Below are 25,774 nucleotides of genomic sequence, written 5' to 3' on the forward strand. Positions count from 1 at the left end.
TGACCCCAATATGCACAATCCGTAGCAGATATGACCCCAATATGCACAATCCGTAGCAGATATGACCCCAATATGCACAATCCGTAGCAGATATGACCCCAATATGCACAATCAGCATCACCTGAAAAAGAAACGAAAAACCCATTTACTCACCTACAGCCAGAAGACCTTCTTTCCCGACCTCCTGTCCCGAGTCCCGACCTCATTGTGGCGCGCAGCGCCCGCGCGCCCACAATCCTCTTCCTTCCCGACGTCACGACGAGACTTCCTGCCTGCATGCAGAGAGCAGGGCTACGGGAAAATGGCCACCCGAAGCCATGCACTGCAGACTCGAAGTCTGCAGAACAGGGCTCCGGGCGGCCATCTTACCGTAGCCCTGCTCTGCTGCTTTGGGCTGCCGCTGTGAACTGACTTGGCGTCTTTTAGACGCCTGAAGTCAGTTCACTCCAGGGGGTGCTTTGGGGGTGCTTGGACGATTCTAGGGGGTGCTCGAGCACCCCCTTGCACCTCCCTGGCGCCGCCCCTGGCACTCAGACCTTTATCTCTAATGTAAACATCAGAGCGTCCCGTCTTTCACTGTGCAACTCTCAATAGCGTGGTGTCAGCCAATCGGCATAAAGCCGACACCACACGCTCATCTCAGACACTCCGCCTCCTTGCCGCCAACCAATCCAATGCGTACCTACAACGTCCGCTTGTGGACTTAGAAGGACGCGTATAGCGGTCCCACCCCCGGAACTCCGCTAGCCAATAAAAATCAGAGCGAAGACGTCCGCTCCAAAACTAAAAGTGTTGCCATAGAAACGGAGCAACCACAACGGAGCGACCAATCACCACATGAGCGACAACGACAACGTCCTCTTGAGCGGACGTTGTCGCTCATGTGGCGATTGGTCGCTCCGTTGTGGTTGCTCCGTTTCTATGGCAACACTTTTAGTTTTGGAGCGGACGTCTTCGCTCTGATTTTTATTGGCTAGCGGAGTTCCGGGGGTGGGACCGCTATACGCGTCCTTCTAAGTCCACAAGCGGACGTTGTAGGTACGCATTGGATTGGTTGGCGGCAAGGAGGCGGAGTGTCTGAGATGAGCGTGTGGTGTCGGCTTTATGCCGATTGGCTGACACCACGCTATTGAGAGTTGCACAGTGAAAGACGGGACGCTCTGATGTTTACATTAGAGATAAAGGTCTGAGTGCTAACGCATGATCATGGCTCACTCATCCCCTCTTGTGAGCACTTTGATGTTGTATGTTATATCTATATTTATATATATATGTATTATTCATGACATGTGGAGATAGCATTGCACAACGAGGATTTATGAATATGCATATATGCAAATGTTGAAGCCTTAGCAGTTTTCCATCAGGTCCTCCAGTTTGCTTTATATAGGAGGTTTAATCGAGTAGATGTTAGAGTGTGTTGCTTGTACCATCTGAAGAAAGAGCTATACTCAGAAACGCCGTGCATCATGGTGACCCGGCACACACTTACCAATACCTGCTATGGATTTTAAGAAGTCTTAATAAAATTGCTGATTTTAGATGGTGCGGATCCTTACATCTTATTCAAAGCTGTTGATAGACACACAACACTGACTGAAAACTGCACACAAATGCCAGAATGAACGCCGATAGACTTTCTTATCCGATATTCTGCCAGTAACGAGAATGACGGGTAAGCGCTAGTACGAGTGTCTCTTAAAGAGAGTCTGAAGCGAGAATAGATCTCGCTTCAGACCTCATAGCTAGCAGGGGCATGTGTGCCCCTGCTAAAACGCCGCTATCCCGCGGCTTAACGGGGGTCCCTGTCCCCCCAAATCCCCTCCGTAATGCGGGGGAGCGCTTCCGCATTGGGGCTGGGCTAACCACCGCAGCCCTGCCCCATGCGCGTCTGTCAGACGCGTATCTCCGCCTCTCCCCCGCCCCTCTCAGTCTTCCTTCACTGAGAGGGGCGGGGGAGAGGCGGCAATGCGCGTCTGATAGACGCGCTGGGAGACAGGGCTGCACCCGTTAGCCCTGCCTCCAGGAAGGAAAATTCTGCGACCAAAATGACGACCAAGGTTTGCAGGGGGTGGGTTGGGGGTGAAGGGACCCCCGTTAAGCCGCGGGATAGCGGCGTTTTAGCATATATGAGAGCTGAAGCGAGATTTAGTCTCGCTTCAGTGTGTCTCTTTAAAAGATACCTGCTGTAACCTTACAAAAACTTCTGCTCTCCCCAGGATTTTTTTTCCAGCCGGGTGCCATGCAAAAGTAGCCAGGTGGGAAATTGATTGGGGTGGAGCACCCGGCTAAAAGAGCCTGGGAAGAACACTGAAAAATAAAAGTCAGATACAGTGGGATGCGAAAGTTTGGGCAACCTTGTTAATCGTCATGATTTTGCTGTATAAATCGTTGGTTGTTATGATAAAAAAACGTCAGTTAAATATATCATATAGGAGACACACACAGTGATATTTGAGAAGTGAAATGAAGTTTATTGGATTTACAGAAGGTGCAGAGGATCAGCAGGGCAGCCAGGCAATGTGCATCGTTTAAAAGGAAATCAATATGAGACGTTCAATATCTTTCTAACTTCAAGTGTGCTTTAAAAACAGAAGCTATATTCAACTTCATGTAGGGAATACGTTACTGCCATGAAGGTTGGTTTAAACTCAAAACAGGTGCACTGCATCTTTGGGGGACATATAGTAACTAAATCCACAATTCAGAAGTTAGCAGAATGCAAAAAATGCATAAAATACAATCTAGTTAGAAAGATTAAAAAAAAAAACAGTTTTGGATTTTTGCCTAGGTTTCCGGGTATGTAAATTTGCATGTCCACACTGAGCAGGGCAGATGCATTATGGGATTGAAATCAAAACTAAGTGGTGCATGGCTTCCAGCAAGAAACCTTCCCCTGGCGTGTCACCTGACCTGCATCGCGTCACATGACACAGCAGAGCCATGCATGCAGGATGCTGCAAAGCCACTGGGAGCTACACAAGTGAAGAAGACTGGCATCCTGTACGATTCGCAAGTGATTTGTGCTGCGCACGCGAGGGAGTTTAGAGCTTTATATCTAATGGCAGTTGCTTGACTTCTCAAGGAAGCGGTAAGAACATATACCTGGACTCAGGCAATCATCGCCTGTGTGAAAGAATCTACTGTACGTAAAGTGAACCTTAACTGAAATGAAATACAAGAGTTTCACTTACCTGGAGCTGTGACCAGCCCCCCACAGCCGTCCTGTGCCCGTGGCGTGCTGAACCAATCCTCCGTTCCCGCACTGAACCTCTTACTGAGCCTGCACAGGACGTATTCCCTGACATGAACTCGTCCAAGAATACCGTGCAGGTGCAGTGGACCGCCCACTGATCAGTTGGCAGAAACTAAAGTAAGCCTCAGCAGGGAAGCGGAGGACCGGTTCGGCACGCCACGGCACAGGATGGCTGCGGGGGCTGGTCAAAGCCACAGGTAAAAGAAACGCTATTTTTTTTTTCAGTTAAAGAGTACCCGAGGCGGATTGTATATAAATTATAGGACACAGAGGCGTGTTCTCTGCCCAATGGCCTCTCTGTCCTTCTGGTACCGCTGTCAGTCCTCCCTGGGCTCTGCTGTCCCCCCTCAAAGCTAGCAACAATCTGATTGTCGTTAGCCTCCTTTTGCCCTTCCAGCCATCATTCACTTTGCTTCCCCAGGCTCCATCAGCTCACTCCACGCCTCCATCACCTTTCTCCCCAGCCTCCGCCAGCTTCCTCCAATCAGCGCGAAGCCGTGACCCAGGAAGTACTTCCGGGTCGTGGGCATCTTGGATTTCCTCCACCAGTGATCGGACGTTACCCTGGATGCGGAGAATGAACAGTGGCCACAGAGAGCAGCATGGAGCGGCGCAGATTGATCTGGGAGGCCGCATGGAGCAGGTAGTACTTTTTTTTTTTTTACTTTTTTCATGCCGTCTTGGGTTCTCTTTAAGGTTCACTTTAAGTATCTAACTTTTTATTTTATTTTTTAAGTCACAGCTTTGCTGTACAAGCAAACAACTTTTCATTGAGTTAGACTTTTTGCAGCTAGACTACGTTTGTAAGGGACCCAGCAGGAAACCTCACAGGGAACAGTTCTCCAATCAGTACCCTCTTACAGCGCATAGCATTGTGATTGGCCAAATAGTGTGGGTGTAGTTTACTACAGTCGGAGAGGGTGCCGTCCACCCAATCAAGTTTGCTGAATTTCCCTATGAGGTTTCCAGCTGTGTCCCCTAAAGTAGACTAGGGTAATATTTTCAATGGATATCTTCTTGAGTTGCATTTGCATGGAGATTCCACCGACAACGATGCTTCAAATGCAGCATAATAACACATACCAGTATCAAATAGACTCAATACAAAGCAATCAATCACACACAATGACAATGCAGATCACACACAATGAAAACCCAACCCCATTTTAAATCCTTCATACAGGCATACCGTAGATCATGCAAGTCAAACTCAGGCCCGCAGGCCAAATTTGGCTGTCAAAGCTATCAAATTTGTCCCTCAAGTGGTTTCCCCACATTGCATTATGTTTGGCCCACTCTACAGCAGAGAAGCCATATGGGGGAGGGTAAAACACTAGACATCAAGAAACTGTTAAGGGGTGTGAGGGGGGACCACTAGACATCAGGGAACAATTTAGGGTTTGGAGGGGAACCACTAGACACCAGGAGCTGTATAGGGGAGGGAGGGAGCCACTAGACATTAGGGAGCTCTATATGGGAGAAAGGGGGCCACTAGACACCAGGGAACTATAAAGAGGAGGGAGGACTACTAAACCCCAGGAAACTGTATAGGGGAGGGCAGACCACTAGACACCAGGAAACTGTATATGGGGATGGACAGGGACCACTAGACACCAGGGAACTGTATAGGAAGGGAGGAGGGTCATTAGACACCAGGGATCTTTATAAGGGAGGGAGGTGGCCACTAGACATTGAGGTTGGCCCACCCCTTGGCCCCTGTGTTCAATTTTGGCGCACTTCATTTTTGAGTTTGACACCCCTGCCATAGATGAATGCCAGTGTACATAAGCCATAATATAAGCGCCTATAAGTGACTTGATCAGGGACAATAGGATGGCCACACACAATACAGTCCGATTGTAAAATTATACAACTTGTAGAATAATCATACAAATATCGCCATTGACATTGAGTTTGTATGTACAACCCCCTTCCGGTTTGTGTGGGTTTCCTCCAAGTGGTCGCACATCCTCCTACATCCCAACACAGCTTAAATTACCCCTGAGAGAGATATGGAGGCTGTCATATTGATTTATTTTTTAAAATAATGCAAATCGCACGGTTGACCTGCTGATTCATCACCTCTAATACTTTTAGCCACAGACCCTGAACAAGCATGCTGATCAGATGTTTGACTGGATTCAGGGCTATGGAGTGGGTACAAAAATCATCCAACTCCAACTTTGACTCCTCAGAGTTTATGAAACCACCGCCTCCAACTCCGATTCCAGGTACCCAAATTAGCTACGACTCCTCGACTCCAATTCCTTAGTCTTATACTTACCAGGGCTGTGGATTTGGTACACAAATCATCTGACTCTGACTCCCGACTCCTCAGTTTATGAAACCACCAACTGTAGTCACTTCCTGTCTGAGTCAGGACTGAGTCAGCCACGTACATACCTGATATTTAACTCTTTCAGGCAGAGAAAAAAAAAAGGAACACAGCATAGTTATTTGTGTGCTAGGCACTGTACATACACATGTCTATCTCATCGGGCTCGATTCACAAAGCGGTGCTAACCCAGTTAGAGACTTTAGGCGTGATAACCATTGCACCACGCTGGTGAAAAGCCAGTTTAGGCGTGATAAGTTTAGGTGTGATAAGTTTAGGCATGCTAAGTTTAGATAAGTGTAGATAGCGTGCAAAGTCCCGCATGCAAAGCAGCGCCATTAAACTCTATGCGAAGTGCACCAGACTTTGCTAGCACAAAACTTTTGATCAGCTGTGCATTGCGGTGCTAACCCAGTTGGTGCTTAAACTTATCACGCCTAAACTTATCACACCTAAACTTATCACACCTAAACTTATCATGCCTAAACTGAGTTTAGGCGTGATAAAGGGCTTTTCACCAGGGTGCTAACTGTTAGCACCGCTTTGTGAATCGAGCCCATCATGTCACATGTCACTTCGGGTATCCTTTAAAAGCTAATGAACATGGCAGCTCCCATATCCATCTCACGGCGCTATTACAGCTGAGGGGGTCCATGGCCGCTTCCTGCTTTTGGCAACTATATCACATCTACTGATCTGTAAGAAATAGGAGACCCAGCCGTGAACACTATCCACGCCACCAAACGGATATGTTTACTAAAGGCCGCAAGCGAGGGTCCTAGTGTACAATTTTAGGATTAGAGTTTCCTGCTGAGCCCCCTAATTCTTACAAATTAGTGGACGCAACCAAACTGCTGCTAGCCGGAAGTGGCCGTTGGTCTATGAGGTTTCCCACTGGGTTCCCTAAAGGTGGCCATTAACGGTCCAATTTCTATCAAAAAATCATTAGAGCGATCAGAAATTTTGATTGAATTGGTTGTAAATTACCTCCATTGATAGGAACAATCGATTATGAACGATCATAAAAATAGTAGTCCGATTGGATTTTCGTCAAACCAAAATTTTGATTTTCTTGTTTGTTGTGATGGATAGGAAGCAAAGATTGGTTCCTTGATGGTGTAGTGAATGATTTTTCTCCCAATCAGAATTATCTGATCGCTTGAACGATTTTTCGCTAGAAATTGGATCGCTAGTGGCCACCTTAAGGCCTCTTTTGCACGGACTGTTGAGCTGCGTGCTCAGCAAGCAGTTACCAGGTAGCAACAAGCAGATACCAGGTAGCAACAAGCAGATACCAGGTAGCAACAAGCAGATACCAGGTAGCAATAATCAGCAGTGAGAGTTTGAGAGTCATTTCACTGCCTATTTTGCACGGACTGTTGAGCTGTGTGCTCAGCAAGCAGTTACCAGGTAGCAGTGAGGAGATACCAGGTAGCAACAAGCAGATACCAGGTAGCAACAAGCAGATACCAGGTAGCAATAATCAGCAGTGAGCAGTTGTGAGAGTTTGAGAGTCATTTCACTGCCTATTAACAGTCTGTGGAAAAGAGGCCTCAGGCCTCATATCCACAAGCAGTTGATAGGAAGTGAAAAGACTGTTGAACTCTCCCAACTGTTTGCTGCTGCCTGGTAACAGCTCGTTGAGCCCGCAGTTCAGCCGGCCTGTGGAAAAGGGTCCTTTCTACAGGCAGTTGAGCTATGTGCTCAGCAAGCAGTTAACAAGCAGCAGTGAGCAGTTACCAGGCAGCAAGCAGTTGTGAGAGTTTGAGGCTTTTCACTGCCTATCAACTGCTCGTGGAAAAGAGGCCTTGGGCCTCTTTTCCACGGACAGTTGATAGGCAGTAAAATGCCTCAAACTCTCACAACTGCTTGCTGCTGCCTGGCAACTGCTGAGCACACAGTTCAACTGCCCGTGGAAAAGAGGCCTAAAGACTGTCGAACTCTCAAAACCGCTTGCTGCTGCTTGGTAGCTGCTCACCAAGCACGCAGTTCAGCCGCTTGTGGAAAAGGGCCCTAAATGCAACTTAGAAGACCTGAGTGCAAATTCAATGGTGTTTGAACCGACTAGACCCCGCAAAACATGTATCACAACTATACACAAGTAAAATAAAAATTAGCAGGACAAAAATATACCAAATAAAATAATATTCAAGCAGAGGGCTTGGCGGCTGAGTGAAAAGTACTCTTGCTATGCGATGGTTTGATTGAGTATGAATGGTTTGATTGTTCTGTACGTTCTCCCCATGAGTGCGAGTTTCCTAAATATACCCTGACTTCCTCATACTTCCTAAAAACACACTGGTAGGTTAACTGGCCTACGCTAAAATAAACATAAAGCTATACACACATCCTAACTCTTTACAAATGATCGTTAGCAATTGCCTCAAGTGAACACCTAAATTAGACTATGCCTATGGTACGGACATTAGATTGTGAGCTCTGAGGGACGGTTATTGATGAGAATGGCTCCATGTACTTTGTAAAGTATTGTGAAAAGGTCAGTGCTACGTGAATATTAAATAATAATACAACAATTCTAATGAAGTCCAGGCTTAGAATCTCTATAAATCTAGTCACAATGCAAATAGGTCCATGTGAAAGAGGACTACACGTCCCAGCATGCTCCAGTTTCCACATAGCTGTCAAGCTCTGGCCTACAGCACAACAATAGTACACAATAATAATAATAGGAAGAGCAGGAACCCTATAGGGATGCACAATGGAGGGACCTGTCAGCAGGACCCCATCAGGCCGGGGTGGGAAGGGGGAGGGAGAAAGAGACAAAAGGGAACCCCCCACCCCTCCTCCTCATCCACCTGCCCGCCCGGCATCTCACCGCAGGGTGGGCCCCACACAGGCCGTGTCCGTGCTCTCTATCTCCTGCAGGATCCGCTCGTGCTCGGTGACGGTCTCCAGGCTCACGGCCTCCGCCATCTTGCTAGGATTAGGTGGCCGGGCGGCCGCCGGTGACAGGCTGCGCTCACTGCTGCTGCTGTGGGAAGGTAGAGCGATGCACCCAGCAAACGCTAGAGGGCGCGCAGAGACGCTCCATCTGCTGCTCTCCCAATGGAGAGAGGGGCCGGGCGGCGGAGACAGGTAACAGCAGCTATCATCACCACCAGTGTCACCCATGGGGGACAGACAGCAGCTAGACTCAGCTACTCTCACTCCTGCCGCCGCATTCCTACTCCTGTCACTATGTGCAGCTTCACCCACGTGTTATCCTGTAATGATGATACAATTATTATTCTACAGTACAATCTTATGAGAGACTACCTAAACTGTGTTCACTCAGTTTACCATTCAACTACATTGATTTAATAAGATTGTACACTCAAAATAGTATTATTAGTGGGCACCTTTAAGGTGGTTATACATCGGTCGACTTGGCGGCCAATCAACCATCCGATAATTATCTAATTGGATGAAAATCGGTGCCACGAAAGAGCGTTCTTGGAACCAAAAATGGTCACATGTATCGATCGGGCAACCTGAAAGCTATTGGGTCACCGTGGTCGATCGTGTAGGCGGCAATATCGGCGAGCAACGAACGTGACATAACACCTGGCACTGTCCCCCCTAATGTTAAATGTGCCTCCCAACAATGCACTATACCTGTCCGTATCCGCGCTGGCACCAGGCTTGGTGCGGAATCCATGTGGGCACGTGTGACATCATAGACACACCCACGTATACACAGACATGCCATGTATGCATACAGGTAAAGTATAGTGCATCGGGGGGGGTTCACATTTGACATTAGGGGGACTGCGTTGGGCCGGTGAGGCAGCGTCACAAGGCCAATTCCTCATCGATTTCAGCATGAAACCGATCAGAAATCAGCCTGTGGTTTATGGGCAGCCGACAGATCCATCTCTAATCAGATTGAATCAAAAAGATTTGTCTCTCGGTTGATTTTGCTCATAATCGCTAGATGTATGGCTAACTCCAGCCTAAGCAAACATACTGTCATTAAGTTACATTAGTTATGTTAATTAAAATAGATAGGTGATATAATCTCTTACCCACCCTGTTTTAAAAGAACAGGCAAATGTTTGATTTCATGACGGCAGCCATCTTTTTGGTTGAAAGGAGGTGACAGGGAGCATGAGACACAGTTCCAACTATCCTGTGTCCTGAGCACCTCTCCCAGTTGCTAGGCAACGTGAATAACAACATAGGAAATCCCATCATGCTCTGCACAGCATCAGGGGAAAAAAGTAAAATAAATGAAATAAAAATGCAGCTAAAAATGATGCTTTGGTCAGAAAAACAAAGTTCTGATGCTCTGAAACTGTTAAAGAAACACCAAGCCTTTTTAGTTCTGCTGAGTAGATTTTTAGTCCTGAGGTTCACTTAAGTTTATTTGGTCATATATGATTATTATTACAGGAAGCAATCTAATCAAGCAGTCTATACACATGTTGATCATTGGCTGATATGCCCAGCTGATCAATCCCTATCAAGAGGCATAACAATAGCAACGAGATTGCAGGAAGGGTCTGGGGTCCAAGAGGGCCGCTTCTGTGAGGAGATGCAGAGTGCAGAAGTGGGGCAGTTCACACAGGCGCAGAACCACAGTGAAGCGATGGCCGCGGCGCTCTAGAGCGGTCAGTCATCAGTATTATCGTTTGTGTAAACGCATGCGCTTAATTCCGTCATCGCATTTATCCTGGAATCTACATGTAGCTTCTAAGATCGCTTCCGTGTCCATCTGCGGAGGTCAAATGTGACCCATTTGCCGTGGCAAAGCTAAGGAGCTATGGGCCCCAGTGCAAGTTTTACAATGGGCCCCCTCAAGTACTCTATACATAACAATTGATACAGCACACCAAAACCTGCCAAGGACAATAACAGTGTCAGAGATGCAAGTAGTGGATGGGGAACAGTTTGTTAATGATTGCTACTATTTAAAGCATCTGTAGAAGTGAATACTGCCAGCTTAGGACCAATAGAGAGCTAATACTGTGGTTGAGGAGGGCCTTCTTGGGGCCCCTCTTGCCCAAGGGCCCTGATGCGGTCGCAACCTCTGCACCCCCTATTGCTACACCGCTGCGCATTTGCTGGACAATGTAAAGCTCCACCAAAGTTTGTCAAATTCTTTTCCGCTCACTAGCAGAAAAGCATTTCAGTGAGATGCCATGCTGCTGGTTCAGATACCCGTGTGAAGCAGTACATTACCTGTTCTTAGTAGAGCTAAACATCTTTACTACTCTCTTCACCAGCGCCATACAGTCTACCTACCTCCTCGCGGCTCCTGTCCCTGCATATCATGTGACGTGCAGGGAGGGGAGCCCCAAGGAGACAATGTACAGCACGGCTGAAGAAAGGAGTGAAAAGGACATGTAGCTCTGCTAAAACCAGGTAATGTATGACACCTTCACTGCCACACTCTGCTATATGGAAAGGGGAGGAATTATAGAGAATCTCTAAGGAAAAAAAGTGCCCCTATGGGATACTCGCCTCTGGGAGGGGGAAGCGTCTGGGTCCTAATGAAGCTTCCCCCATCCTCTTCAGACTTGGGGATCCAGTGCGGTCAGCCCCCGAGAATCCGCCGACAAGCTTGGCGGCACAGGCACAGTTGGGGCTTCAGCGCCCGGCAATATTTACTGAGCCTCGTTCCTGCACAGCTGCTATACAAGCTTCCCCTCGGACTCTGGCAGAAAAAGCCGAACCTGATCGGGTCCGCTGTACCGTGCAGCATTATACCTAGTAGTTTTTGATTTGCGGGAGGAAACCCACTGACTGAAATTGAACCCCAGTGTGTGCTGCTAGACTACAGTCGACCACTTAAAGCTGAACAGTGAATACTGTAAAAAAAAAAAAAAAAAAAAAAAAAAGAGTTTCACTTACCTAGGGCTTCTACCAGCCCCCTGCAGCCGACCTGTCCCTACGCAGCCACTCACCGATGCACTGGTCCCACGCCGCAGCTCACTTTCACTTTGCGCAGTTTGGGGGAACTGCGGCTGCGCGGCCCTGGCTGCGCACATCCTTGTTCATGCTCCTGTAGCCGGACACGTAATGCGCAGGTGCAGTAGAGATTTTCTCGTTCCTGGCTACAGGAACGTGTACTAGGATACGCATGGCCAGGGCGTAATGGAGGTCGACTTACAAGTCAACCTCCATTATGGGAAATAATGAGAGCCCCGGGGGGAACTGAGAATCAGTCCAGGACTGCGAGGGCACAGGTCGGCTGCAGGAGGCTGGCAGAAGCCCCAGGTAAGTAAAACTCTAAAAGGGCCCATTTTCACTATCGCAAATCCGCATGTGCACGGAAGAGCCCTCAGACTCGCACACCGCTATGTGAATTGCCGCTAATGTATTTAATAGGGAAATCGCATGCGGTTTTGGCATGCGTATTTTACCGCAATTTCGCATGCGATTTCGCATAGAAACTAATGTTAAATCACACAGGCAGTGACATCGTTAAAATCGCATAAATACTAACCTAAGCGAAATCGCATGCGAAATCGCGGTAAAATACGCATGCGGAATCACACCCGCATGCGATTTCGTCAGCGGGGAATCAGCAGCGATTCCACACCGCACAAGTGGAAACGGTTTTTTTTTTTTACAGTGTTTACAGTTCCGCTTTAAGCCTCTAAACAACATCTCTTTTACAGTACAGTATTATTGCTTGTTTTATCACTTATATTTTACCATTATAGTATTTTAAAATAATATTTAGGCACACTGGCAACAGCAAAGTCCCGGAGGATCCTCACAGCACGTCGATTATTCTGAAACTTTAATACGGTTTGCATTTTTTGTAAAGTTGTTGAATAAATAATACCTTAAAAAGTATAGTGAGTACATTATTATTAGGTTATGGTGGGTCCCCAGAAGCCCATATTGGGAGTTAAAACGCATGTCATGCTTCTGTATGGCCAGCATGACACAGCAATAATATACCGTACTCTGAAAATGGAAATCTACACTCAGAAAATAAAAAAATAATAAACAGTTCCCTTTCAGTGAAAATTAGGGTTGGTTGCTTCTACTTGCATCTACAGTGGTGTGAAAAACTATTTGCCCCCTTCCTGATTTCTTATTCTTTTGCATGTTTGTCACACTTAAAGGGACTCCGAGCTCACCCAAAAAAAGAAAGTTGTACTCACCTGGGGCTTTCTCCAGCCCAGTGCTGGTCGGGAGGTCCCACGCCGGCGTCCTGGCTCCTCTCCTTCTCCCCGCTCCGAAATGGCTGACAGGCCGCAGCCCGGGCGACACTCGGCAGAGTGTCGGGCTGCAGCTTCTGCGTATGACGCGGCTGACGTCACACGCCGGCCGCCTCGCGTCATCACGGCGGCCGGCGTGAAAGTACTGCGCATGCGCAGTACTTTCATGCCGGCCGCCGTGATGGCGTGTGACGTAATCCGCGTCATACGCGGAAGGAGCAGCCCGACACTCGAGCGAGTGTCGCCCGGGCTGCGGCCTGTCAGCCATTACGGAGCGGGGAGAAGGAGAAGAGCCAGGACGCCGTCGTGGGACCTCCCGACCAGCACTGGGCTGGAGAAAGCCCCAGGTGAGTACAACTTTCATTTTTTTTATGAGCTCGGAGTCACTTTAAATGTTTCTGCTCATCAAAAAACGTTAACGTCAAACGTTAACGTCAAAGATAACATTAAGATAACGTTAACATCAAAGATAACATAATTGAACACAAAATGCAGTTTTAAATGAAGGTTTTTATTATTTAGTGAGAAAAAAAACTCCAAGTCTACATGACCCTGTGTGAAAAAGTGATTGCCCCCCTTGTTAAAAAAATAACCTAACTGTGGTTTATCACACCTGAGTTCAATTTCTGTAGTCACCCCCAGGCCTGATCACTGCCACACCTATTTCAATCAAGAAATCACTTAAATAGGAGCTATCTGACACAGAGAAGTAGACCAAAAGCACCTCAAAAGCTAGACATCATGCCAAGATCCAAATAAATTCAGGAACAAATGAGAACAAAAGTACTGTAATTGAGATCTATCAGTCTGGTAAAGGTTATAAAGCCATTTCTAAAGCTTTGGGACTCCAGCGAACCACAGTGAGAGCCATTATCCACAAATGGCAAAAACATGGAACAGTGATGAACCTTCCCAGGAGTGGCCGGCCGATCAAAATTACCCCAAGAGCGCAGAGAAAACTCATCCGAGAGGCTACAAAAGACCCCAGGACAACATCTAAAGAACTGCAGGCCTCACTTGCCTCAATTAAGGTCAGTGTTCACGACTCCACCATAAGAAAGAGACTGGGCAAAAACGGCCTGCATGGCAGATATCCAAGGCGCAAACCACTTTTAAGCAAATAGAATATTAAGGCTCGTCTCAATTTTGCAAAAAAAAATCTCAATGATTGCCAAGACTTTTGGGAAAATACCTTGTGGACCGACGAGAAAAAAGTTGAACTTTTTGGAAGGTGCGTGTCCTGTTACATCTGGCGTAGAAGTATCACAGCATTTCAGCAAACGAACATCATACCAACAGTAAAATATGGTGGTGGTAGTGTGATGGTCTGGGGTTGTTTTGTTGCTTCAGGACCTGGAAGGCTTGCTGTGATAGATGGAACCATGAATTTTACTGTCTACCAAAAAATCCTGAAGGAGAATGTCCAGCCATCTGTTCGTCAACTCAAGCTGAAGCGATCTTGGGTGCTGCAGCAGGACAATGACCCAAAACACACCAGCAAATCCACCTCTGAATGGCTGAAGAAAAACAAAATGAAGACTTTGGCGTGGCCTAGTCAAAGTCCTGACCTGAATCCTATTGAGATGTTGTGGCATGACCTTAAAAAGGCGGTTCATGCTAGAAAACCTTCAAATAAAGCTGAATTACAACAATTCTGCAAAGATGAGTGGGCCAAAATTCCCCCAGAGCGCTGTAAAAGACTCGTTGCAAGTTATCGCAAACGCTTGATTGCAGTTATTGCTGCTAAGGGTGGCCCAACCAGTTATTAGGTTCAGGGGGCAATTTCTTTTTCACACAGGGCCATGTAGGTTTTTGAGGTTTTTTCTCACTAAATAATAAAAACCATCATTTAAAACTGCATTTTGTGTTCAATTATGTTATCTTTGACTAATAGTTAACGGTTTTTGATGAGCAGAAACATCTAAGTGTGACAAACATGCAAAAGAATAAGAAATCAGGAAGGGGGCAAATAGTTTTTCACACCACTGTAACTGGGGTATGCCCCAAACCTTTCTAAAAGAGAACCTGAACTGAAAAATAAAAGTCAAAATAAACATACACATGTCATAGTTACGTCCCATGTAGTCTACTCATCAATTTCTTTCTCCTCTCCTGCATCCAGTTTGTCCATTGTAATCTATGGAATTCGCTATTTAAAAAATGGCAAAGACCCCATAACAGCTTCTTGGTCAGCACACTGTTAAATTGTAATATCACCCACTTGAGCCATATGGAAACATGGACATTACCTTGCTCATCAGTTGTCCTTTCAGTTATAACTGACAGGAACTGATACGAATGACAGCAAATTATATATTTCAATTCTGTCAAATGTTGTCGGAATCATTGTAAGAAGAAAATAGTGAGCATCTGAGAGAAACTGACAGCAAGATAAGTATGTAATATTCATTTGCAGATAGATCATGTGTTTATTTTGAATAATTTTACTGGGTTCAGGTTCACTTTAAAGAGCCAATATATTGGAAAACGAGGCAACAGATTTGATCATCAGACAGATCCCTCTCTGATGCAGTAATTGCCACGAGGCAAATAGCCTGTTATTGACTTATTGAAAACTGATCCCCAGCTACATATATCACTTATATTCCAATCGCTCGGGTAATGAATAATGTCTTTGTCACAGGGACTAGCCTGGAACGATTTTATTACCCTGTAAAGTTAACTATTTATCTCAGAGAGCATTAAGTGCGTTTAAGTTGACATACAAGACAGTTTTAGCATGAGTACATAATTTCCAAGTGCTCGGAAATGTACTTCTTACTACGCAATCATGATAAGGCCCTGTACACTTAAAGGGCAACTGAAGTGAAAAGAATATGGAGGCATAGTCGTGTGCCCTTTCTGTCCCCAACCACAGACCCTGAACAAGCATGCAGCAGATTAGGTACTCTGACTCAGCTGACTTGGTTTTTACTGGATTAGCCATATGCTTGTTCCAGGGTTTTGACTCAGACACTACTTATGCTAGATAATCAGCAGGGCTGCCAGGCAACTGGCATTGTTCACAAGGAAATAAATATGGCAGCCTCCATATCCCTCTCACCTCGGATTCCCTTTAAGTTAGTGACTTCAGTTTAAAGCACACCATCAGAGTGTAGACCTATTGGAGAGTCTTTGGGTTCCATTTCATTGCTCCATTGCCATTTCCTGGGATTGCACTTCCGCTACAGTAGCCCTTGATGCCTGATCCTTGCGGGATTCCATCAGAGCAGGATCATGCACACGGCAACCTAGGCAGGTGCCTGGGGCCCATTGGGTGTCAGGGGGCCTAAAGGCCACTTTCTCTGACCCTTCTCTCCCATCTTAGGACCATAAGGAGGAGCCAAAGGCATTACCCTGCCTAGGGCTAGAGGCCTGCATCTGGTTAGGTACCCGCGGGTTACCCGAAATGCAGGTCTGGTTCAGGCACCAGTTGAATTAAGATCATTTATCAAAAGAAAAAAACAATAAAAACATACAGCAGCGAAACTGTAAAATATTTGATTTTTAAAATGACTTTGTTATTCATATAGATTTAAAAATAAAAGAACTACTGTGAAACCACTGTCCTCTGCTTGTGGCACTAGGCTGGTTTATAGCAAATCCAGTGTTGCAGAATGCAGTGCTAGCCTAATGCAGGCAAAGCACACACACAAATGTATAAAAATGGCATCACGTCAAATTGCATGCATTTACAATGTACAACCATAATAACTAATATCTATGAATAAATGCAACTCGTTAACCTTAATAAATAAAACAAGACTGAAAAAATAACTGTATCTTCTTCGATGTGTGCATGGGTGTATTATTAATTTTATTTATATATATATATATATATATATATATATATATATATATATATATATATATAATTTATTTATTTTTACTTTTTAAATGAGAAGAATGGGGGAAAAAAATACAAATTAACATTTCATATTTGTTTACATCTCCCCCTACTGGTAGAGCTGGCATTTTATGCAAGTAGAAAGCTTCTTGCTTTACTGTTGTGTAGTAAAGCTTAGTGATCAGATACTTTCAGGGAGATTTAAAGGACACTTGAAGTAAAAATAGACTGATGAGTTAAACAATTGTACCTATCCTCCTTCTCCTAAAAATGACTTTTTTTTTAGCTATCCCACAGGTTTAATTTATATTCATATTCCCTTTTTAAGCTTTTACTGTTTCATTGTTTCTGCTCAATGACACATTCATTGAAGAATGCCAGAGCTAAAATCCATGAACTATTGACCCGGTCTATCTCTTTCCTGCTCTCAGAAGCCATTTTCTGCTAGGAAAGTGTTTTATAGTTGTAATTTATTATCAGTGAGGGTAACTCTGTAGTCTGACCCAGTCCCGACCCAGACAGAAACTGTCACTTACATACCTGATGTTTAACTCTTTCAGGCAGAGAAAAAAAAAAAGGAACACAGCATAGTTATTAGTGCACTGTACATACACATATCTATCTCATGTCATATGTCAACTCAGGTATCCTTTAGGCTGCTTTCACAGTGAGAGGTTACAGGCGCACGTTAGAGCAGCCTGTAACGCAGCCCACCACACTGCAATGAAAAATCAATGGGCTGTTCACAGTGCCTACGTTGCGTTACATTGTAACGCAGAAGGCAAAAACAAAGTGCTGCATGCTGTGCGTTATAAGTGGCTAAGCCGTGTTAGACTGTTCGCACATGCTCCGTGATATTGGAGGAGGAGGTCTCCCCTCCTCCTCCGCGGCCAGGCACATGGCTAATTAATATTCACTGCACGGTGTGACGTGCAGTGTTTACTTCCTGGAGCGCCGCTCTGTGCGGCGATTGGCTGGCGGGGCCACGTGATGCCGCATGCGTCCAAGAGTGCTCATCACAGGACGCATGAAGAGCCGCATAACGCGGCTCGATCTGACGTCCAGCTTCAACCCCACTATGCGTTGCGTTAGGGGCACGTTATGCGACCTTAACATAGCACCTAACGCAACGTCTTAGTGGGAAAGAAGCCTTAATCACCACTTCCCCCTGTCTGTCCACCAACCCCTCTCTTTGGACCTGGTTACTGATTTAATAGTGGCCATTTTTGCTACAGGAGTAAAGCAAGAATCTTTTCTATAGCTATAAATTACCAGTTCTTACAGCTGTAGCTTAAAATTAGAAATGAAATAATCATAATATTCCATATTTTTAATTTGGAAAATAATGTTTTTGCGTTAAATACATAAAAATTACAAAATAAATTATAGCTTAAGAAAAATATGCATTCCCTTTACAGTGGAACTAGTTATTAAAAATCAAACTGTTTCCCAGATAGTCACTCCTCTATTAGAGAATACTGTAAAAAAAAAATAAAAATCTAATCACATTTTGGCAGCAGAGAACCATAAAAACAGGACGTTCTGTCATACTCAACAGCTGAAATAGAATTTGTATTGCATTGTGGAGTATTTAAACAGTAAGTGTCTAGAAGCAAAACTCTGAAACATATAGTGGTGCAGAGTCCCAGCAATTTTTATCTCATAATATTTCAAAGTAAAAAACAAACAAGCAGAGAAAGGGCATAACTAGCAACCACTGGGCACCCCTGCGAAACTTCGGATGGGGCAACCTCCCCCCCCCCCCCCCAGCTTTCTGCACAGGTAAACTGAGAACCAATGCAGTGAAGCAGGCATTTTCTCTATCAATTACATTAGCGTCTGTGATAAAATGTGCATGTTTTTACACATACGGACACACATGATGTGCAGAAAACGCATAAAGAAAACCTCCAGACTGCTCCCAGCCTCAGCTTATTACACTTACTCTGTCCACCTCTGATGGAGCAGAACTAGCTCTGCAGACTTCTCCAGCATCACTATAGTACAGGGCACTTGGGGAGGGGACAGGGCACTGTACACAAGAACCTGCTGCACACTGAATAGGGACTGTCTACAAATCTTTGTATGACTCATTATCAGTGGCTGAGCAGATACAGTCATTAAAACAACTGTGCAGAGAGTTGGACTAGCCAAAAACCTGTCTGTTCTGTCAAATTTTAACTGCTTACTTTTTTCACAGAGTGGTCCTTTACCTTCTTTTTCTTTTAACAGTTAAAATTTTAATTGATTCTTTTCGAAGAAAAAAAAGATACAGCACAGTAAACATTCAGTTAAAAAAAATATTGTGCAATGACATAAGGCATCTAATGAGTACATCTTCATATTACATGAATCATTAATGGTCAGCATTAAGTATGCAAAACATGCAAACATATAGTTTCAGATTATTTTGGGCAAAACTGGAGATACCACGCTGTAGGTGAAAAAAGAAAAGAAAGAACAGAAAAGGAAGAGAAAAAGAAAGGTTGACTGACATTTACCCTAGAAGCATGAGACCCGGATCCAGGGAGAGGTTAGTTCCCAGCAGTTTGTTTATTGTTGATAGTATATCTTTCCAAAAAGAAACAATCATAGGGCACGACCAAAATATATGGACAAATGACCCCAGCTCCGTATGGCATCTCCAGCACCTATCTGAGATGGAGTGGTTCATTTTATGCATACGTTCTTGCGTGTAATAGGCATTATGCAGAAATTTGGTCTGTATTAGTTGGTCTCTGGCCGAAATGACCGAAGTGGGGTAAAGTTCCAATATTTTATCCCAGTCGTCTCTTTCTAAATCTGTCACCACCAATTGCCATTTTTGGAGGCACTTATCTATCGTTATTTAGAGTCAAGAGTATCAGGTATATTGCTGAGAGTGTTTTTGGCCCTAGTTAGGAGTAGCTGCTCTAGATCATCCATACTAAGTGACGGGGGAAAGTTACCAAATTGTGAAGTGTAAGCGTGTAGTAGCTGGAGGTAGCGGAAAAAATGTGAATTTGGAAGATTGAATTGCATTTTTAGGGAGTCAAACGGGATGATGGATTGCCTCTGTTGAATATGGCAAGTGTTTTAATCCCAAAACCAGCCCAGATTATCGGGTCAGGAATCGCCAGAAAATGTTGGAGTCGTACATTATCCCATAGTGGAGTATGAAGAGAGAGCACATGTTCCTTCGCCAGGGGGGCTCTAGCCGCCTCCCATGCCCTCCACACCGTAACCATAGCTTCTGTTGACCTTGGAGAGCATTTGGGGCCTCTATAAGGTAAGTTTGTTAGTTGCTAATATGAGCCAAGGATCGCAGCCTCCATCGTAATTGCAGGGTTGTGATCATCTTGGGAGAACCACCAGCGAGTTGTTACTAACAGGGAAGCCCAGAAATATTTTTGAAAATGGTGCATAGCTAACCCACCTCTATTTTTAGGTAACTGCAGGGTGTCCATGGCAATATGCGGTTGCTTACCCGCCCAAATAAATCTGAGGAGATTGGAATCTAATTTCTTAAAAAATCTCTGTGGAAGCCAGATTGGAGAATGGCAGAAGATGTAAGTAAATTTTGGTAGATAAATCATTTTTATCAGATTTATTCGGCCATCAAGGTTAGTGGGAGTTTATCCCAAATCCTGCATTTGCTCTCCAAAGATTGTATGATGGGATCAACATTCAAACTCTGGTAGGTGCTAATGTCCTTCTTGATTTGTACTCCAAGGTACTTAAACTGGGAGACTGAGTTCAGTAGATAGGGAGAGGCAGAATTATTTAGGGTAGAAGGATCAAGGTGGAATAATACTGACTTTGACCAGTTAATTTTAATTCCAGAGGTTTCCCCAAACATATTAAAGAGTTTAAGTGCAGCAGGCAGAGAGGAGTTGGGGTCACTAAGGAACAAGAGGACATCATCCGCGTAAAGAGCGCAATCTTTTCTTCTAAATTACCCAATCTAAGTCCCTGTACTTCAGTGGTTTGTCGAACATAGGCGGCGACAGGCTCTATTGCCAGGGCAAAAAGCGCTGGTGATCGAGGGCTGCCTTGGCTTGTTCCTCTTTCCAAATTAAAGGGCAGTGAGAAATTATTTCCTGTTTTGATCTTTGCGGTCGGATGCGCGTAGAAAAGTTGGATCCATTTTAAAACGTTTTCCCCGAACCTGAATTTACGTAATACTGTCCACAAATATCTCCATTTAACGGAGTCAAAGGCTTTCTCCGCAGAGGGAAGCAATAACCCTCTGCCCCTGATTAGAATGTTCAGCCTGTATATTTGCAAATAGTCTCCTGATATTTATACCCGTCCCTTTTCTGGGCATAAATCCTGCTTGATCCTGATGGATCAATTTTGTAATGATTTTGTTTAAGCGGGTGGCTAAAACCTTAGGCAGTATTTTCACATCTACATTTATCAGGGAGATCGGGTGGTATGAGGAGCAGAAGAGGGGGTCTTTATCTGGCTTGGGTATGACTATAATAAGTGCTTCTGACATAGAAGGAGGAAGAGCCCCCCCAGCAAAGGAATTTTGAAGAGTGCTCTTAAGTTTGGGTGCCAACAATTTAGTGGGTTTTTTGTACTCTACTGTTTTGTACGTGTGTGTGTGTGTGTGTGTGTGTGTGTGTGTGTGTGTGTGTGTGTGTGTGTGTGTGTGTGTACAGGATCTTCTCAAAAAATTAGCATATTGTGATAAAGTTCATTATTTTCTGTAATGTACTGATAAACATAAGACTTTCATATATTTTAGATTCATTACACTACAACTGAAGTAGTTCAAGCCTTTTATTGTTTTAATGTTGATGATTTTGGCATACAGCTCATGAAAACTCAAAATTCCTATCTCAAAAAATTAGCATATTGCATCCAACCAATAAAAGAAAAGTGATTTTATAACAAAAAAAGTTGACCTTCAAATAATTATGTTCAGTTATGCACTCACTACTTGGTCGGGAATCCTTTTGCAGAAATGACTGCTTCAATGCAGCGTGGCAGGGAGGCAATCAGCCTGTGGCACTGCTCAGGTGTTATGGAGGCCCAGGATGCTTCGATAGCGGCCTTAAGCTTATCCAGAGTGTTGGGTCTTGCGTCTCTCAACTTCCTCTTCACAATATCCCACAGATTCTCTATGGGGTTCAGGTCAGGAGAGTTGGCAGGCCAATTGAGCACAGTAATACCATGGTCAGTAAACCATTCACCAGTAGTTTTGGCACTGTGAGCAGGTGCCAGGTCGTGCTGAAAAATGAAATCTTCATCTCCATAAAGCTTTTCAGCAGATGGAAGCATGAACCCACTTTTGAACCAGAAAACGCGGCAGAGGCGCCTGACCTGGGCTACAGAGAAGCAGCACTGGACTGTTGCTCAGTGGTCCAAAGTACTTTTTTCGGATGAAAGCAACTTTTACATGTCATTTGGAAATCAAGTTGCCAGAGTCTTGAGGAAGACTGGGGAGAGGGAAATGCCAAAATGCCTGAAGTCCAGTGTCAAGTACCCACAGTCAGTAATGTTCTGGGGTGCCATGTCAGCTGCTGGTGTTGGTCCACTGTGTTTTATCAAGGGCAGGGTCAATGCAGCTAGCTATCTGGAGATTTTGAAGCACTTCATGCTTCCAGCTGCTGAAAAGCTTTATGGAGATGAAGATTTCAATTTTTAGCATGACCTGGCACCTGCTCATAGTGCCAAAACCACTGGTAAATGGTTTACTGACCATGGTATTACTGTGCTCAATTGGCCTGCCAACTCTCCTGACCTGAACCCCATAGAGAATCTGTGGGATATTGTGAAGAGGAAGTTGAGAGACGCAAGACCCAACACTCTGGATGAGCTTAAGGCCGATATAAAAGCATCCTGGGCCTCCATAACACCTGAGCAGTGCCACAGGCTGATTGCCTCCATGCCACGCCGCATTGAAGCAGTCATTTCTGCAAAAGGATTCCCGACCAAGTATTGAGTGCATAACTGAACATAATTATTTGAAGGTTGACTTTTTTTGTTTTAAAAACACTTTTCTTTTATTGGTCGGATGAAATATGCTAATTTTTTGAGATAGGAATTTTGAGTTTTCATGAGCTGTATGCCAAAATCATCAATATTAAAACAATAAAAGGCTTGAACTACTTCAGTTGTAGTGTAATGAATCTAAAATATATGAAAGTCTAATGTTTATCAGTACATTACAGAAAATAATGAACTTTATCACAATATGCTAATTTTTTGAGAAGATCCTGTATATATAAAACATTGCAGGAGCGTTCAGATCCCACCAACAGAAAGCTCTGTTGGTGGGCAGATAAAAGGGTGGGGGGTGGGGAATCACTTGTGTGCTGAGTTGTACGGCCCTGCAGTGAGGCCTTAAAGAGAACCAGAGACGAAGCACCCTCATGTATTTTACCATATATATCAATGGGAACATGACAGTAAACACCTACCCTGCTCTCTCTTTCATTTTTGTCTGCTAAATCTGCCATTTATCAACCCTGATAAGAATCCCCAGCTGAGCATTCAGTCTAGCTTTTCCCGGAATGATTATAGCTAAATCAGTCTTCTGTGATGTCTTTTTAAGCCCAAGCCTGCCCCCTTCTGGCTTTGCCGCTTTGAGGATAAATAGCAGCAAAGCCGAGCCACAAGGGGGCAGACTTGGGCTTGAAAAGACATCACAGAAGACTGACTCAGCTACAATCATTCTGGGCAAAGCTAGACTCAATGCTCAGTCGGGGATTCTTATCACAGCTGATAACAGTCAGATTTAGCAGAGAAGAATGAAACAGAGAGCAGGGTAGGTGTTTACTGTCATGTTCCCAAATTCCCATTGATATATTGTAAAATACATGAGGGTGCCTAGTCTCTGGTTCCCTTTAAAGCTGCAGAGGCCAGAATTGTAAAAAATAGTCTGGTCACTAGGGGGTGTAAGGCTATGGTCCTGAAGTGGTTAAGTAATCAAGATGAGAAGTACCGATAATTAACCTAAAATCGGATTACTGGTAATTATGTGCAAAGATCAGCACAGGCAGGGGTGTTGTAAAGCCAAGGCAAAACTAGGTAGCATCCTGGTGTGCCACCTGCTTTGTAGCCCATCAAAGAGCAATGTTGAGCTTGCTATTTTTTTAAAGGACTATTTTACACTAGTAATTTAACCCAGTTACATAACGGGCACTAGAGAGCAGTGGAACTGTTAATCAAGGAATCTGTTTCTCTAGCTTTCTTAAATTTTAACCACTTAAGGACCAGGGGATTTTCTTCTGATCGGTGCTGCATGGACTCTCCAGCTCGCAGCACCGATCAGGAAATAGCCGGGCGATCAGACTTCCCCCCTTTTTTCCCCACTAGGGGGATGTCCTGCTGGGGGGGTCTGATCGCTGCCGGCTACCCACACTTTCCGGGGGGGCTCTTCAAAGCCCCCCTCCGGAGCGCTTTCCGCCCTCCCTGGCTTTCCCTCCCTCTCCCTTAGCCGCTGAGCTAGGATAGGATAGGCTTCTGCCTATCAGATGCCGGTGATCCCCGGTCAATCAGAGGCCGGGGATCGCCGATCTACGTCACGGCGCTGCTGCGCAGCAGCGCCGTATGATGTAAACAGCGGGGATTCCTTCCCCGCGTGTTTACATTTTGCCGGCGAGCCGTGCTCGGCGGCTCTCTGGCTGTTCACGGAGACAGCCTCCGTGAACTGGCATGGAAAGGCCGGTTTCCATGCTATACCACTAACGACCTGCCGACGCCTATCAGCGTTAGGCGGTCGTTAAGTGGTTTTAAAAAGGCATACAAATGTTTTTCCTATTAATTGCCCAATTTAGTAATAGTTAAAGAGTATCTCCAATAAAATGTAAGTTGATTTTTTTTCATGTACTTCTTATTGTCTTCCTGTTTTTTCCTGCTTCCAGAGGCTACTTCACAGCAATACACTCCTTGCTGCTATTCACTGGCTCCCAATCCCTTGGGATTCAGGGACAAAGGGGGCCCATGCTATCATTTTTGCAGGGGGAGCCTTTTAAAGAGAATCTGTACTCTAATATTCTTACAATAAAAAGCATACCATTCTATTCATTATTTTCTCCTGGGCCTCTCTGTGCTGTTTCTGCCACTCTCTGCTGCAATCCTGGCTTGTAATTAACAGTTTTAGGCAGTGTTTACAAACAAACTAACCAGCTTGTGATAGGCTCACATAAACAGAGTGTGTGAGTCATACAGAGTGTGCAGGGGGCCTGCAGAGGGTGTGTATCGCTTCTATCCAATCACAAGCAGCCCTGCACATTCCACACATTCCAGCCTTAGCCCGACAGAGCCGACAGAAGAAAACAGATTAGATCATATAACAGAGATAACACAGCCACTGTGCAATTAGGAAAGGCTGCAGTTAGACAGACCACATTAGAACAGGCAAAGGAACTTAAAGGATAGAAGAACTAAGGCTGAACATTTTGTTACAGAGTCTCTTTAAGTCTAGTTACGTCACTGGAGGTACTCTTTAATAGAGTTCTCATTTAATGTCCCATTTATTTTTACCTTAAAGTAGATCCCAGTGGCAGCTCCAACGTCTCTATCTCTGCACATACTTTCTCATAAATCTTCTCCCCGGCGTTGTCCTCCGAGGAAAGTTCGGCAAGTCCCGGGCTGCTGGCTGCAGACATGACTCTGGACTGTCAACTGTACTACATTGGAAATTTGAATTTTGTCTTTATCCAAGAATTTCGTGGAGTCAGCATGGAAAGTAAAAAAAAACATCTCTCTCTAACCTGACCTTAAAAGTGCAGAATAGGGATTTTTTTGGAACAAACAAAGGAAACAAGTTTTAGATAGCAAAGTACCAGCACAACACAATTCATACACAGCTCACAGCACACGTATGATCCTGCCTGTTCTTCAGTAAAACACACAGTTCATACACGGGTTTTAGCAAAGACATCATTAGTAGTATTAGGATATGAAGGCCTTTATCCAGCATTACCCAGCTGGGAAGAACAGTTGGATATCAAAGCGAACCAAACTCAACATTTTGACACTCACATTAAATCTGCCCAGCTCTAAGGATGTGAGACCTGGAAGGGAACCAAATCCATTACTAGAAAAATCCAAAAGTTCATAAGCCAGTTCCTGAGAAGAATATTAAAAGTTTTCTGGCCAAAAAGGCCGTCTCCAGACTCCAGTGGAGAAACTCTGAGGGCAAGCAATAGACGAGCCCAAGGAAC

General features: G+C 44.8%; 1 protein-coding gene across 5 annotated transcripts in view; it reads right to left on the bottom strand.

Annotated features, from left to right (window-relative positions):
• The window catches only part of EXOC6 (exocyst complex component 6), a 386,110-nt gene extending 360,894 nt beyond the window's left edge, over positions 1 to 25,216 (bottom strand). For 2 of the 5 annotated variants that reach the window (XM_068258178.1, XM_068258176.1), the window contains exon 1: positions 25,092 to 25,216. In XM_068258178.1, the coding sequence (XP_068114279.1) occupies positions 25,092 to 25,216 (125 nt within the window). Of the gene's footprint in view, positions 1 to 8,427; positions 8,608 to 9,620; positions 9,685 to 25,091 lie in introns of those variants that run through there. The other 3 variants (XM_068258179.1, XM_068258177.1, XM_068258180.1) reach the window with 2 other exon arrangements.
• Positions 25,217 to 25,774: the final 558 nt, after the last annotated feature.

Source organism: Hyperolius riggenbachi, chromosome 10 (assembly GCF_040937935.1).
Source record: "Hyperolius riggenbachi isolate aHypRig1 chromosome 10, aHypRig1.pri, whole genome shotgun sequence".
In the NCBI taxonomy this organism is placed as follows: domain Eukaryota; kingdom Metazoa; phylum Chordata; class Amphibia; order Anura; family Hyperoliidae; genus Hyperolius; species Hyperolius riggenbachi.